Here is a 14,778-nt window from a genome sequence, read left to right as displayed (position 1 = left end):
TGCAAACATGTGCCATTAAATAAAAAGGAAAAAAAGAAACCACACAGTCACCTAAAACATAGTCGCCAAAAGCTTAGAACATAAGTTTTAAAATAAAAATAACAATCCCTGAATTGGCAATTTTACCAGTGAAATGTTTAGTCTAGTAAACCTTTCAGTAATGCCATGCACAGTATTATTATTTGTGATGGAGACAAGAATAAATTACCACCTAATCAAGCAACTGCATAAAGCTGCAACGTCAACTACCTTATAACAGCCCCTTTTTTTCAAAAATGTTCTTTGTAAGAAGTGGCTCCTTCAACACCTCAGAAGAGGTAGGCAGACTCTAATGAATTGGATTTTTTATGAATGTATGTATATGGAAAATATCACTTACCCAGTGTACATCTGTTCGTGGCATGAGACGCTGCAGATTCACATGCTGTGCATATCCCGCCATCTAGTGTTGGGCTCGGAGTGTTACAAGTTGTTTTTCTCCGAAGAAGTCTTTTCGAGTCACGAGATCGAGGGACTCCTCCCCTTTCGGCTCCTTTGCGCATGGGCGTCGACTCCATCTTAGATTGTTTTCCCCGCAGAGGGTGAGGTAGGAGTTGTGTATATAGTAATAGTGCCCATGCAATGGAGTAAGTATGTATGTACATAATGTGACTAAAAGTGATATATTTACAAATTTACAAATGTACAAGTTTTATTTTCATCAACTTATAACGGCTACAGGCTCCCGGGGAGGTGGGAGGGCGCATGTGAATCTGCAGCGTCTCATGCCACGAACAGATGTGAGTGACATTTTCCGTTCAATGGCATGTGTAGCTGCAGATACACATGCTGTGCATAGACTAGTAAGCAGTTATCTCCCCAAAAGCGGTGGTTTAGCCTGTAGGAGTTGAAGTTGTTTGAAATAATGTTCTTAATACCGCTTGTCCTGCTGTGGCTTGTTGTGTTGTTAACACATCCACGCAGTAATGTTTAGTGAATGTATGAAGCGTAGACCATGTGGCTGCCTTACAGATTTCTGTCATTGGTATATTTCCTAGAAAGGCCATGGTGGCTCCTTTCTTTCTAGTGGAGTGTGCCTTTGGTGTAATAGGCAGTTCTCTCTTTGCTTTTATATAACAGGTTTGAATACACTTAACTATCCATCTGGCAATGCCTTGTTTGGATATTGGATTTCCTGCATGAGGTTTTTGGAAAGCTACAAACAATTGTTTTGTTTTGCGAATTTGTTTGGTTCTATCAATGTAATACATAAGTGCTCTTTTTATGTCTAATGTATGTAATGCTCTTTCAGCTACAGAGTCTGGTTCTGGAAAGAACACTGGGAGTTCCACTGTTTGATTTAAGTGGAACGGTGATATGACTTTTGGCAAAAATTTGGGATTTGTGCGTAGAACCACTTTATGTTTGTGTATTTGTATAAAGGGTTCTTGTATGGTAAAGGCTTGTATTTCACTTACTCTTCTGAGAGATGTGATAGCTATTAAGAAGGCTACTTTCCAGGTTAGGTATTGTATCTCACAAGAGTGCATGGGTTCAAATGGTGGGCCCATGAGTCGTGTTAATACAATATTGAGGTTCCACGAAGGAACTGGTGGTGTTCTTTGTGGAATAATCCTTTTTAGCCCTCCATAAAAAAATTTATGACTGGGATTCTGAATAGTGAAGTTGAATGTGTAATTTGCAGATAGGTCCAAAATTGCTGTGAGATGTATTTTAATGGATGAGAAAGCTAACTTAGACTTTTGTAAGTGTAGTAAGTAGCTTACAATGTTTTTCGCGGATGCGTGTAATGGTTGAATTTGATTATTATGACAGTAATAAACAAATCTATTCCATTTATTTGCGTAGCAATGTCTTGTAGTAGGTTTTCTAGCCTGTTTGATGACCTCCATACATTCTTGTGTAAGGTCTAGATGTCCGAATTCTAAGACTTCAGGAGCCAGATTGCTAGATTGAGCGATGCTGGATTCGGGTGTCTGATCTGTTGTTTGTTTTGAGTTAACAGATCTGGTCTGTTTGGCAGTTTGATATGAGGCACTACTGACAGGTCTAGTAGTGTTGTGTATCAAGGTTGTCGTGCCCAAGTTGGTGCTATTAGTATTAGTTTGAGGTTGTTGTTACTCAATTTGTTTACAAGATACAGAAGGAGTGGGTGAGGGGGAAAAGCGTAAGCAAATATCCCTGACCAACTCATCCATAACGCATTGCCCTTGGAGTGAGGATGTGGGTACCTGGATGCGAAGTTTTGGCATTTCACGTTTTCTTTTGTTGCGAATAGGTCTATTTGTGGTGTTCCCCAGTTCTGGAAGTAGGTTTGTAGTATGTGGGGATGAATTTCCCATTCGTGGATCTGTTGGTGATCCCGACTGAGATTGTCGGCTAATTGGTTTTGATTTCCTGGTATGTATTGCGCTATTAGGCGAATGTGATTGTGAATCGCCCAATGCCAAATCTTTTGTGCTAAGAGACACAACTGTGTTGAGTGTGTCCCTCCCTGTTTGTTTAGGTAATACATTGTTGTCATGTTGTCTGTTTTGACAAGAATGTGTTTGTGGGCTATTAGTGGTTGAAATGCTTTCAACGCTAGAAACACTGCTAGTAGTTCTAACTGATTTATATGAAGTTGTTCCTGCTGAGTGTCCCATTGTCCCTGGATGCTGTGTTGGTTGAGGTGTGCTCCCCACCCTACCATGGAAGCATCTGTTGTGATCACGTATTGAGGCACTGGGTCTTGGAAAGGCCGCCCTTGGTTTAAATTTATAGGATTCCACCATTGAAGCGAGGTGTATGTTTGGCGGTCTATCAACACTAGATCTTGAAGCTGACCCTGTGCTTGTGACCATTGTGTTGCTAGGCACTGTTGTAAGGGCCGCATGTGTAATCTTGCGTTTGGGACAATGGCTATGCATGAGGACATCATGCCTAGTAGTTTCATCACTAATTTTACCTGAAACCTTCGGTTTGGGTGCTTGCTTTGTATTACGTTTTGGAATGCGTGTACCCTTTGTGAACTTGGAGTGGCAATCCCTTTTTTTGTGTTGATTGTTGCTCCTAAGTACTGTTGAATCTGACACGGCTGTAAGTGTGACTTTTGGTAGTTTAGTGAGAACCCTAGTTTGTGAAGGGTTCTATGACGTATCTTGTGTGTTGAAGACACTGTTCCTGCGTGTTGGTCTTGATTAACCAATCGTCTAGATACGGGAATACTTGTATGTGCTGTCTTCTGATATGGGCTGCTACTACTGCAAGGCATTTTGTAAATACCCTTAGTGTTGTTGTTATCCCGAATGGTAACACTTTGAATTGGTAATGTACTCCTTGGATTACAAACCTTAAGTATTTTCTGTGTGAAGGATGTATGGGTCTATGGAAGTACACATCCTTGAGATCTAATGTTGACATGTAGTCCTGTTGTTTGAGCAGGGGGATTACGTCTTGAAGTGTCACCATGTGAAAGTGATCTGATTTGATGTAAAGATTTAGGGGGTCATTCTGACCCCGGCGGTCTAAGACCGCCGGGGCCAGGGTCGGCGGGAGCACCGCCGACAGGCTGGCGGTGCCCCGCAGGGCATTCTGACCGCGGCGCTTCGGCCACGGTCAGAAGAGGCAAACCGGCGGTCTCCCGCCGGTTTACCGCTGCCCTTTGAATCCCCCATGGCGGCGCAGCTTGCCGCGCCGCCATGGGGGATTCTGACACCCCCTACCGCCATCCTGTTCCTGGCGGTTCGCCCGCCAGGAACAGGATGGCGGTAGGGGGTGCCGCGGGGCCCCTGGGGGCCCCGCAAAGTATTTCAGTGTCGAAATACGCGACGGGTGCAAACTGCACCCGTCGCACCCCTGCAACTCCGCCGGCTCAATTCTGAGCCGGCGTCCTCGTTGCAGGGGCATTTTCTCTGGGCCGGCGGGCGCTCTTTTGGAGAGCGCCCGCCGGCCCAGAGGAAATGTCTAAATGGCTGCCGTGGTCCAAGTGCTGTTTGGACATGTTGTGTGTTCTTGGAGGCACATTTGGTGGTAATTGTAGGAATTCTATGCAATAACCATGTTGGATAATGGCTAGGACCCACGAGTCTGTTGTTATTTCCTCCCAGTTTTGGTAAAAATCTGTGAGTCTCCCCCCCCCACTGGTGTTATGTGTTGGGGTTTTGTGACACTGAAGTCACTGTTTATTTTGAGGGGTCTTTGGGCTTTGGAACTTTCCTCTAGTTTTAGGGAACTGTGCCCCTCTGTATTGTCCGCGAAAGCCTCCTCTTTGATACTGGCCCTGGTATGTGGGTCTGGTTTGTGAGGTTGAGGGTTCTGTACTTTGGGCCCGAAACCCCCCTCTAAATTGTATCTTCCTAAATGTGCCTCTGCTCTGTGGGGAGTAGATCGCGCCCATGGCCTTGGCCGTATCCATGTCCTTTTTTAACTTCTCTATAGCTGTGTCCACCTCCGGCCCAAACAACTGCTGTCCATTAAAAGGCATGTTAAGCACAGCCTGTTGGAATTCGGGCTTAAATCCGGAGGTGCGTAGCCATGCGTGTCTCTGAATAGTGACCGCTGTATTCACAGTTCTTGTGGCTGTGTCCGCTGCATCCATTGCCGATCGTATCTGGTTGTTCAAGATACTTTGGCCCTCTTCCACCACTTGTTGTGCACGTTTTTGGAACTCCTTGGGCAGATGTTCTATAAAGTGCTGCATTTCATCCCAATGAGCCCTGTCATATCTTGACAATAAAGCCTGGGAATTGGCAAAGCGCCATTGATTGGCCGCTTGTGCTGCAACTCTTTTGCCCGCTGCATCAAACTTTTGACTTTCTTTGTCGGATGGTGGTGCATCTCCAGAGGTGTGTGAATTAGCCCTTTTACGTGCTGCGCCTACTACTACTGAGTCAGGTGTCAGTTGTTGTGTGATGTATACAGGGTCTGTAGGGGGAGGCTTGTACTTTTTCTCCACCCTAGGTGTGATGGTTCTGCCTTTGACGGGTTCTTGAAATACTTGTTTCGCGTGTTTCAACATCCCTGGTAACATCGGGAGACTTTGGTACTGACTGTGTGTCGACGACAAAGTATTAAATAAAAAGTAATCCTCAATGGGTTCTGTGTGCAGTGCCACATTGTGAAAAGCAGCTGCTCTGGACACCACTTGCGTGTGGGCAGTACTGTCCTCAGGTGGTGATGGTTTTGCTAGGTAGCAGTCTGGACTATTATCTGATACTGGCGCATCATATAGATCCCATGCATCTGGGTCATCCTGGCTGATCCCTGTGTGCGTTGGTGATTGCATCATGGGGGGGTTGCAATTGGTGACAGTTGTGGTGAGTGGTGTGGTGATGGTTGTGGCGAAGAGTGAGGTGGAGTTACTGCTTTTGCCACTTTTGCTTGTGGTTGTTTTTCTTTGTCTTGGAAAGCAAGTTTCCTTTTCATCCTTATAGGAGGGAGAGTTCTTATTTTCCCTGTTTCCTTTTGAATATGGAGCCTTCTTTGTGTATAATCTGGCTCCCCAGCTTCTAGCTCTTGTCCAAATCTATGGCCTTGTAGTTTTTCTGAAAGGCCTTGTTCTTCGGAGTAGGAGCTTGTTTTCGGCTCCAAAGCTGGATGTTTCTGCACCTAAACTTTTTCTACAGTCTTTTTCGGCTCCGAAGCCACTTTTTTAGGTTTCGATGTACCGCTCTCTTGGTGCCGACTTATCTCGGAGCCGGTCTCTCTGTGTCGAGTCTGGTCTGAGCCAGGTTCTCGGTGTCGAGTATGCTCCGTGCCGGGATCTCGACCGGAGTCGGATGACTTCGACACGTGTGTGCCCTTTTTCAGTGCCGATTGATGGTCACCGATTTTACGGGTTAAGCCATGGCCTGCTGGCGGTGGCGTCCCCTGGGCCTTCATGATTTTTGCTTGAGTTTTGGCCGGGGCTGGTTTACTCACGGTTTTCGGTGCCTGTTCTGTTTCGGGCTCGTCCGAGTCCGAGTCAGCGATGGAGAAAGTCTCTTCTTCCTCGACGTCGTGGTGTCCTGACAGCACCAATGCCATTTGAAGCCTTCGAGCTCTCCGGTCCCGTAGCGTTTTCTTCGACCGAATTGCCTGACAGGCCTCGCATGTATCCTCTTTGTGTTCGGGGGAAAAACACAAATTACAGACCAGATGTTGATCTGTGTAAGGATACTTGTTATGGCATTCGGGGCAGAAGCGGAATGGGGTCCGTTCCATTAGCCTTGAAGACGCACGCGGTCGGGCCGACTAGGCCCCGCCGGGGAATATAAGCCCCGAAGGGCTACCAGAGCTCTTCTTGATTCGGTGTCGATCTGCGCTAACTAACCCGATACCGAACGACAACAATACCGTTTATTTTTACGAGATTTAACTAACTTTCCAGACCGAAACACGGAGCAAAGAGGAACACGTCCGAACCCGATGGCGGAAAGTAAACAATCTAAGATGGAGTAGACGCCCATGCGTAATGGAGCCGAAAGGGGAGGAGTCCCTCGATCTCATGACTCGAAAAGACTTCTTTGAAGAAAAACAACTTGTAACACTCCGAGCCCAACACTAGATGGCGGGATTTGCACAGCATGTGTATCTGCAGCTTACACATGCCATTGAACATATATATATATATATATATATTGTCTGCGAGGTGTTGTTAAAAGATTGAATGCCCTCAGGCTGCTTCGAAATACAAACAACGCCAGCAGGTAAAAACCGGCATGATTAGGAGATATTGATTTTCTCTCAAATGAGAGACATTGCCGGCAACAGAAGATCTAAACAAACACGTGACACGTGTTAAATGTAACGCGGTTCAGATCTCTTCAAATAGATGCTAGGACTGGTGAAATCACAAAAGTAACAACGCGTGCAGGAAAATCTATACATGCGTTCTTCCAGAAAGCAATGAAAACATGAACAGCTGCCTAAGGTGAACTGAGCAGAATTGTCTATTGTGCTTTTACTGTGAGAGAAAAGGGAGCAAAGGAAGAGAGCAATGTGAAAGGCCAAAAAAGAATTTTGGAATTGGAACGAATGAAATGCGCAATGATATTAAACACGTGCCCCTTCGGGATCAGTAAAGCAATTGATCACCATTAAAAAGAGCACCAAGGTGGGAAAAAGGATTTAGTGGTGAAAAGGACACCACTTGACTGTACTCCATGAGCAGGTAGTGAATATATGCATTGAAGGTTTATAAATCATTGTGCACTACGAATGAGCGTATTCGACAATCCCAAGGAGGCAAATACAAACCACACAATATAAAGGCAATCTCCCACTTGTCATGATCATATATTATAAATCATCATATTGCTAGAAAAATTGGTACAGAGTATAGTGTACCTTATTGATATTTAATTTGGAGAACCTGGCCAATCCTCGCATCAACAAGTGCTCCAAATCTCAAATTTCATCCATGTTAATATAAAAAAAACACCAGGACTAGTAGGTGTAACAGTAATAGGAATCCCTTTCCAGTAGTGGCTACGAGATATAAGAAAGATAAATTCTCAAATAGCCACACAGGATCCTCCGGAGAAGAAATTTTAAACCAAAGAAAACCCCACTGAGTAACTACAACTCTACATACTTTGGAGCTGACATCATAACTCTTATTAAACATAGGTGGATCAGTCTTAGGGAAATATGGAAGAAAGACTAGCTAAACGTATTCAGAGAGCTGAATCAGTCTTTGAAATCACTAGTAACATTCGCAACCATGGGCAACCATCAATAAGCGCAGGAACGGTTCCGACAAACAATATTAAACAGATGTTTTTGCAATTGGAACTCCTTATGAAAAAAGAAATTTCAAAAAGCTGGGAAATAATGACATTGCAAAAATACATACAAGCAGGGAGAGTCCCAAGAGGACTGAGGATTTTCATTTTACCAAATCACTCGGATATAAGTCCTGAAATGCTTGGAGAATGGGGTATGAATACTATGGAATGTTCAAAACGTATGATGAAGATCCTAATTAAGTATGCCAAACTTGACATTGAAAAACTAAGGCAGAATATTAAAGAACTTGAAGAACAAATTGGCACGTTAGATCAAGAAGAAAAAGAAAAATGCAAAAAAAACATGAATACTTTTCTTGATAAATATGAAAATCAAATAGAACGGAAAAAAGTAAGTTTTTGAGAGACGCTCATGATTATGAATCAGGACGCATTCTAACCTTTGCAAAAAGATTCGATATATTGAAACAACAGTTACAGGCGGGACATATAGATATAGATTTGGACCAAACTAAGAATACAGAAACAAGTGGATCAGAAACAGATCTAAGCGAAGGTGAAGGCACTGTCAAAATCATAAGAAAAACAACTTTTTTTAGACGAAATTAAATTGGTATACCTGGATCAAACAACACCGAGGAACAGAGGAAGGGGAGGAAGAGGCAGGGGCCAGGGATGGCGAGACCCCACAGGAAGAGGAAGACGAGAAGGGGGAAAAGGAAAAGATTATATGCTACGCAGTCAGAAAGAACAATGAACTCGCAATCATCAGTTGGGCAATCTGTAAACGTGATCGTTAATCTCTCAAATTATGAACTAAATAAAGCAGAAACGGCAGTGTTATCGAAGGATTTGAGCTTTTGCCTGAAAAAACATCAGGACTTTGTCCAAACAAGGACTGATTTATACAAGTTCGTAAGAAAATTTAAATTGGCGAAATATTTTTCCAAAACAGGTCCTATTGTGGTATCAGAAGGAAGTTCTGACATTCGGAATTTAGACATAAAAATCGAACAAAGTACTGATTTAAAAACAACTTATGACTTGACCCATAATCTAAGAGATGAAGAGCTGACTGAAACACAAATTCTGGCCACACTGGGCATTGAGACAGATTCTAGTGTTAGAACAAAATTCAAACCTAAATCCAAGTTTTGCCCATCTCTCTCCCCAGGCAAACAAAATTGATATATTTCACGATTTAGTAGTGAGCGATTTAGAGAAATTACAGCCCTCTCAAAAACAAGACAAGGAAAATTTGACAAAGGATCAACGCGTTAAAAGGTCTGATGGATAATCAGACAATAGTGATTAAACCTGCGGACAAGGGAGGTAATATTGTAATTTGGAACAAGGACGACTATGTAGAGGAAGCACTCAGACAATTTAACATGAATATGAATTATTGTAAACTGATGCAGAATCCCATCAATGATCTAATATGGGATTTGAATGAAAGATTAGAAAAATGGTCCTCAGATGGATTGATCAGTTGTGACGAAAAACTATATATATAATGAATAAATGACAATCCAATTATGCCTACAATATATTTCTTGCCGAAAATCCATAAAACCTTAGATAAACCTCCGGGCAGGCCTATAATATCAGGTTGTGGTTCATTATATGAAGGCATTTCAAACTATGTAGATTATTATTTAGCCCCAATGGTAAAAGATTTAAACTCATACATACAAGATGCTGGAGATTTTCTAAGAGCATTGGATGGCGTAGTATGGCAGTCTGATTATCTGTTGGTTACGATAGATGTTGTGTCATTATATACCTCTATTTCACATCAGGTGGGGACAAATGCAGTGAAATTATTTCTGTGGCAAAAAAGTATCCATTTTTTGAAACACTCTAAGATGTTATTGGAGATGATAGAATTATGTCTCAATAACAATATTTTTTTGTTTAATCATCAGATTTACAAACAAATTTGTGGGACAGCGATGGGAATGTCCTTCTCCCCGAGCTATGCGAATGTCACGATGGGGTGTTGGGAGAGAAACATAGCTTGGGGTCAAGAGAATGATATATATATATATGGACAAAGTGATCATGTGGCTTCGCTACATAGATGATTTGTTCTTGATTTGGCATGGAACTGTACATGAATTTGAGGAATTCTTCTGTGTATTGAATAATAATGATGTAGGATTACAGTTTACATACAAAACAAGCAACAGCTCGATTGAATTCCTAGATGTACAAGTGTATATTGTAGCAGGAGAATTACAAACTACACTACACAGAAAACCCACAGCGATTAACAGTATCTTACATGGCACTAGTTTTCACCCTAGATCTTTGATTAAAAGTATCCCTTATGGTGAGTTCATTTGTATTAAAAGGAATTGTTCAGATGAACGGGATATGAACGAAAAATTCAGCGAGACTAGAAACTAGGCCAGTTAATAATTATAAAAGCCACAGCGAACGGCTCGCAAAGTGATACACAGAAATCCCTAGGAATCAAAAATTGAAAGTTCTGAGAAAAAGAAATGTCAGTCTTACATCGTAATAGTAAGGGTGTCAGACACAAGGAATAGGAGGTAAAGACCAGAGATCACAGTGGATGACTCACGTAAAAGAAAAAAAAGGATTATTTCTTTGGAAAACCCCTAGAAATGCTACAGTGAAGCAACTATAATAGTGCAGACAACACACTTACAACCAATATACGGTACACTAGGTATAGAAAGGCAGATGCGCAGAAAGGTAGCAGTGTGTCCATGATTACCTATTAGGGACAGCATTAGTTAAGTTATTCCTCACTTTCTCTTGCAGTGTTGGAAAATTACATTGGTGGGGAGAAAATTAAATGATTGGGTTAGACAGTTGAGTCATGGAAGGATAAAATAAATATTTCACATTTTTTTCATCTAAACCGGTTTCTGTCCGGGGGTAGGTCTTTTACAAGTATAAACTGACAAACCGGATAAAAGTGTAACATTTGCACAGCTCAATAAAATAATTACCTTTTCTGAGGAAATAACGCACAGCAAAGCGGTGTTGCAAATACCAAGCTGTAAAAGACAAACAACAGGATTTGATTCAAACAACGATCTCTAACCTTTTGTACAATGAGAGCTACTTCTGTTCACTGAAAATCATCCACTTTACTAACTGATATTACCACTGTCACAAAGATGGCTGTGAAAATTTGGACATAATAGTGGCCCCTTGATGTGGAAATACCAATGATGACCGTCCCAAATAATACTAGAAATACAACTACCCAACTTAACATGAATTATCATTCAAACAGCAGCTTAAAATATTTTTAGGAAATGCAATCACTTTAGCCCTCATTTTGAGTTTGGTGGACGGGGAAGCCCATCCGCCAAACTACAGAAAAGGTGGCTGCCGCCATAGTGGCGACCACTACGCCGGATCTATTAGTAGTTTCCTGGTAGTCCGGGGGCAATGCTGTAGCCCACACAGTGCACCAGCTTTCCAGCATTGTTCAATGTCTGCACACAGACAGTTAACATTGTGAGGGTGCTGGGCAAGGGTCCCCCTGAACTGCTCATGCCAAGTGCAAGGGGCCCCCCTGTACCTGTTCTCCATCAGCCTTTTCATGGCGGGGAAACCACCATGAAAAGGCTGGCAGAGAACGAGGTTGTAATCCGCAGGGCAGCGCTGCCCTGACAGATTGCGAGCTCAGCCACCGCCTGGCCGTTGGGATCACCAGGGCCTTTATGTAGAGGTTGCACCCCCACAGCAGTGTAATGAGACTGCCAGCCTCGTAATGAGGCCCTTTGTCTTCAAATATTAGTGAACTACTTTCTGAAAATGCATGTTTTGTATCAAACGCACATACTAAGTAACCAAACAAAATTCACATAAGAAAACTATTTTGCTTCTAAATGGCAGTTTTCCTTTTCAGTAAATTTGTGGTCCCCACTAGTCAATTATATCAAGAACTCACATGCAAACATACACAACATGGACAGACTCTGCCTCATTTGCCTATGGTTTACCAAAGCATGAATGTACAGGCACATACACACTTAAACAAATACATGTATACATGCCTGCACATGCCACACCCAACCCCCTGGGAAAAGAAGTGGCTTTAATACACAGAGCGACAGGTGGTCATGTTGCAGGTACATAAGCCACAACATTGTGTCTGTGTTTTATCAGGTACTCTGCTATTGGGTTGGTTGCATGTGATTTTGATATATTTAATACACAAAGCAATTTTTTAAAAACACTTTTTTACACTGTAATATGGTATTTATTTATTTCTGTCAGCACTGGAGTAAAAGTGTAATTTGTTTTGGCACATCTGTGCAGAATGACCCCAATATGAACAAAGTCTCATGATATGAACAACATAAGCTGTGATCTCATGAGAATTGGGCCATCATTGGGTCAGGTCATTGGTGTTGCAATCAACCCATGACATATCTAACATCAAAGCTGAGCAAGAGGGTGGCCTAGTGCTTACCTACATCACCAGTGCTGTCAGAAGCACAAATAACTATTATTTCAGAACATTAACTAGCACCTCTCGCCATGTGCTAGGAATAATTCAATGGTATGCATATCCTTTGGTAGAATATTTAATATTATTTCGGGGGGGCGGTGGCGCTAGAGGGCCCGAGGCAATGTGGCCACACTGTTGTGCTGCTCGGCTGCCTGGGATCGCAAATCCAACCATATTCTTTCCTTCTGCAGCCTAAATCATAAATACTGATGCAACACCTATAGCTGATCGCTGTGGGCTCCTGGAGGAGCTGTATATTAACCGTGCTGACAGAGACGATCATTAACAGCACCCACCGCAGACGACAGACAGTGTGTGCGAGGCAATGAGCTGGGGAGCAGTGAACTACAGGTCCTGCTGGGCTGTGGCCGGATAGCGGGGGAAGATGCAGACAGCTGAGACTTTCTGCGGCCCAAGCCAGCTTCCGATGGAGGCAAAAATACAGTGAGTGCGCCCAAACGGACGACACCAGCTAGCATTTGGGATAGCGGGGTGGAGCTGGTGAAGAGCAGTAGGCCACCCAAGTGGCTGACCCGAAGTCAGAGGTGTCTGTTGCGTGGTGATTGGCTGGTCCATTGCTGCAGGATATCAGTCAACAGTGGACGGGGAGGGGCTGCATGGCCTAGAGTCAGTGGGGGCACATACCTGAAACACCATGTGGGCCACAAGGAGGTGGCGCGATGCTGAGCTGGGCCGCTAGTGCCCCAGAGGCGGGCAGCCTAGAAAGAACTGCATGTCACTGGAGCTGCGGGCCACTGAGGGCCTTTAGACTCATGGCTTATGTGAGCGCCGCCGAGGTTACCAAGACAGCGTCTTGAACAAAGACAATCCTAGCGCCTATCAACTAGTGCTGCCCCCCCCCCCCTATTGACTGATAAAACTGAACGGCGTGGGGGCCCGTGCCTGGGCCTATGAGGTGAAGATGGCTTCTCTCACCAACTACCATTAGGAGGTGAATGGCACACACCACTGAGATTGCAAGGTGAGGCGACCTGTATTGGTGGGGTGCCCACAATTAGCTGTGAAGAAGCTGCAATGCTGTCCCACCGTGCGGACTGGTGCAACCTTATTGTAATATGTAGGCTTTCACGCTTTCCATCTGTGAGGGAGTAACACAAGGAACTCATTGCCTTCCTCAGAAGAGTGGGCCCACTGGGATGCTCAGCACCCTATAATATCTTATAGGATCCGTCAACTACTCCGCTGTTTAGTGCGTGGGACTAGACAGGTCAGGGCATAATCACAAGGCTGAGCAGTGCCACATCCGCATGACAACAATGGGAAAACAGATAAAAATCAATCCTGCTTGAACTTTGAGACTAGGAACTAGTCCTGGGCATCACTGGGAGCCACGCTTGATGGTGTACAGACATCAGGCACCGCCGGATCAACATCACTGGAGACCACACTACTAGCGATGCAGACCAGTCTAAAGTCTATAGATGGAAAATAGACACCCTCAGTCTACGAACAGATCCTATGACTGTCAAATTAGATCAACAGTCATCGTACATCAAAGCATGGAAACAAAGAATCTTGTCCACGGAAGATGATCTACAAACCATTAGAACAAAATGCCTCAATATGGGGGAGGTACTCGCCGTTATGCAAGCACAAAAAGAAGATTCAGAGGCATGCTTATGGCATAATAACTTGCACATCACAGGTGCGCCTGAATCGACCAATGTGGAAAAGGCGGAGACATATATGGAGAGGTTTCTACTTTCTGTGTTTGGGGCTGAGGCTCTGTCACAGTTGTTTGTTGCAGAACGGGCACACTGTTTGCTCATGGTGCAGCCCTCTCCGGGAGCGCCACCCAGGCTGATCATAGCAAAGCTACTGAACTATCAGGACCGAGACACAATTCTCAGACTAGCGTGCGAAAAAACAAACCATCAGCTATCAGGGGAACCAGATAGCATTCTACCCTGATTTCACAGTTGCAGCTCAGTTGGCCCGATGTGATTTCTGTCTGTAAAAAAGCAGCTCCAAACAGGAAAAATAAGATACGCCATGCTATACTCAGTGCGACTCCAGGAGGATTACAAAGGGAAACAGCACATATTAACCACTCCGAAAGAAGCGAAGGAATATTTCCAAACTGTAACGGCACGTAAATGCAATAGACCCGTTTATGGCTCACCAGAAGACAAAGATATATAAACACTGAATTGACAGCGAGTCATCCTAGGTAACCTATTGGAGACTGTGTAGAGCTGGCCTGAGGGTCAAAGGTGGCACGAGTATTTGTGGAGAAAAGGAGTGACTTCTTCTATCATGTACTTGTAGGCCAAGATGGTGAGCCAATGCTAATTCCCGGCCACCTCTGGTCACACAGAGGCACTGCTGGCCTGGCAACCCCCCTATGTGGGTGCACCCGCAAATGGTTTGGATACGCAGAATTTCCTTAATTCATTCTTATCACTGAACATTACCATGTATACAGTTATTTGGTTTGGGGGTCAATGTCTTTAGCAATGTTGCAATGCTGAAGTGAGGGGGTTGGTAGTTCTGTTCTGTTTGATATGGCACGGCCCCATTGTCACCCACAATATCATTAGTTATCTG

The 14,778-nt window shown here is 43.8% G+C and overlaps 1 protein-coding gene across 4 annotated transcripts in view; it reads right to left on the bottom strand.

Moving 5' to 3' along the window:
• Positions 1-14,778, bottom strand: part of LOC138304529 (sideroflexin-1) — a 227,778-nt gene that overhangs the window by 14,889 nt on the left and 198,111 nt on the right. For all 4 annotated transcript variants that reach the window (XM_069244665.1, XM_069244667.1, XM_069244664.1 and 1 more), the window contains one exon: positions 10,694-10,741. In XM_069244665.1, coding sequence (XP_069100766.1) covers positions 10,694-10,741 — 48 coding nt within the window. The remainder of the gene's footprint in view (positions 1-10,693; positions 10,742-14,778) is intronic.

This window comes from Pleurodeles waltl, chromosome 7 (assembly GCF_031143425.1).
Source record: "Pleurodeles waltl isolate 20211129_DDA chromosome 7, aPleWal1.hap1.20221129, whole genome shotgun sequence".
Classification (NCBI taxonomy): domain Eukaryota; kingdom Metazoa; phylum Chordata; class Amphibia; order Caudata; family Salamandridae; genus Pleurodeles; species Pleurodeles waltl.
Note: the sequence above shows the minus strand (reverse complement) of the source record. Positions and strands in the feature narration are given on the sequence as shown.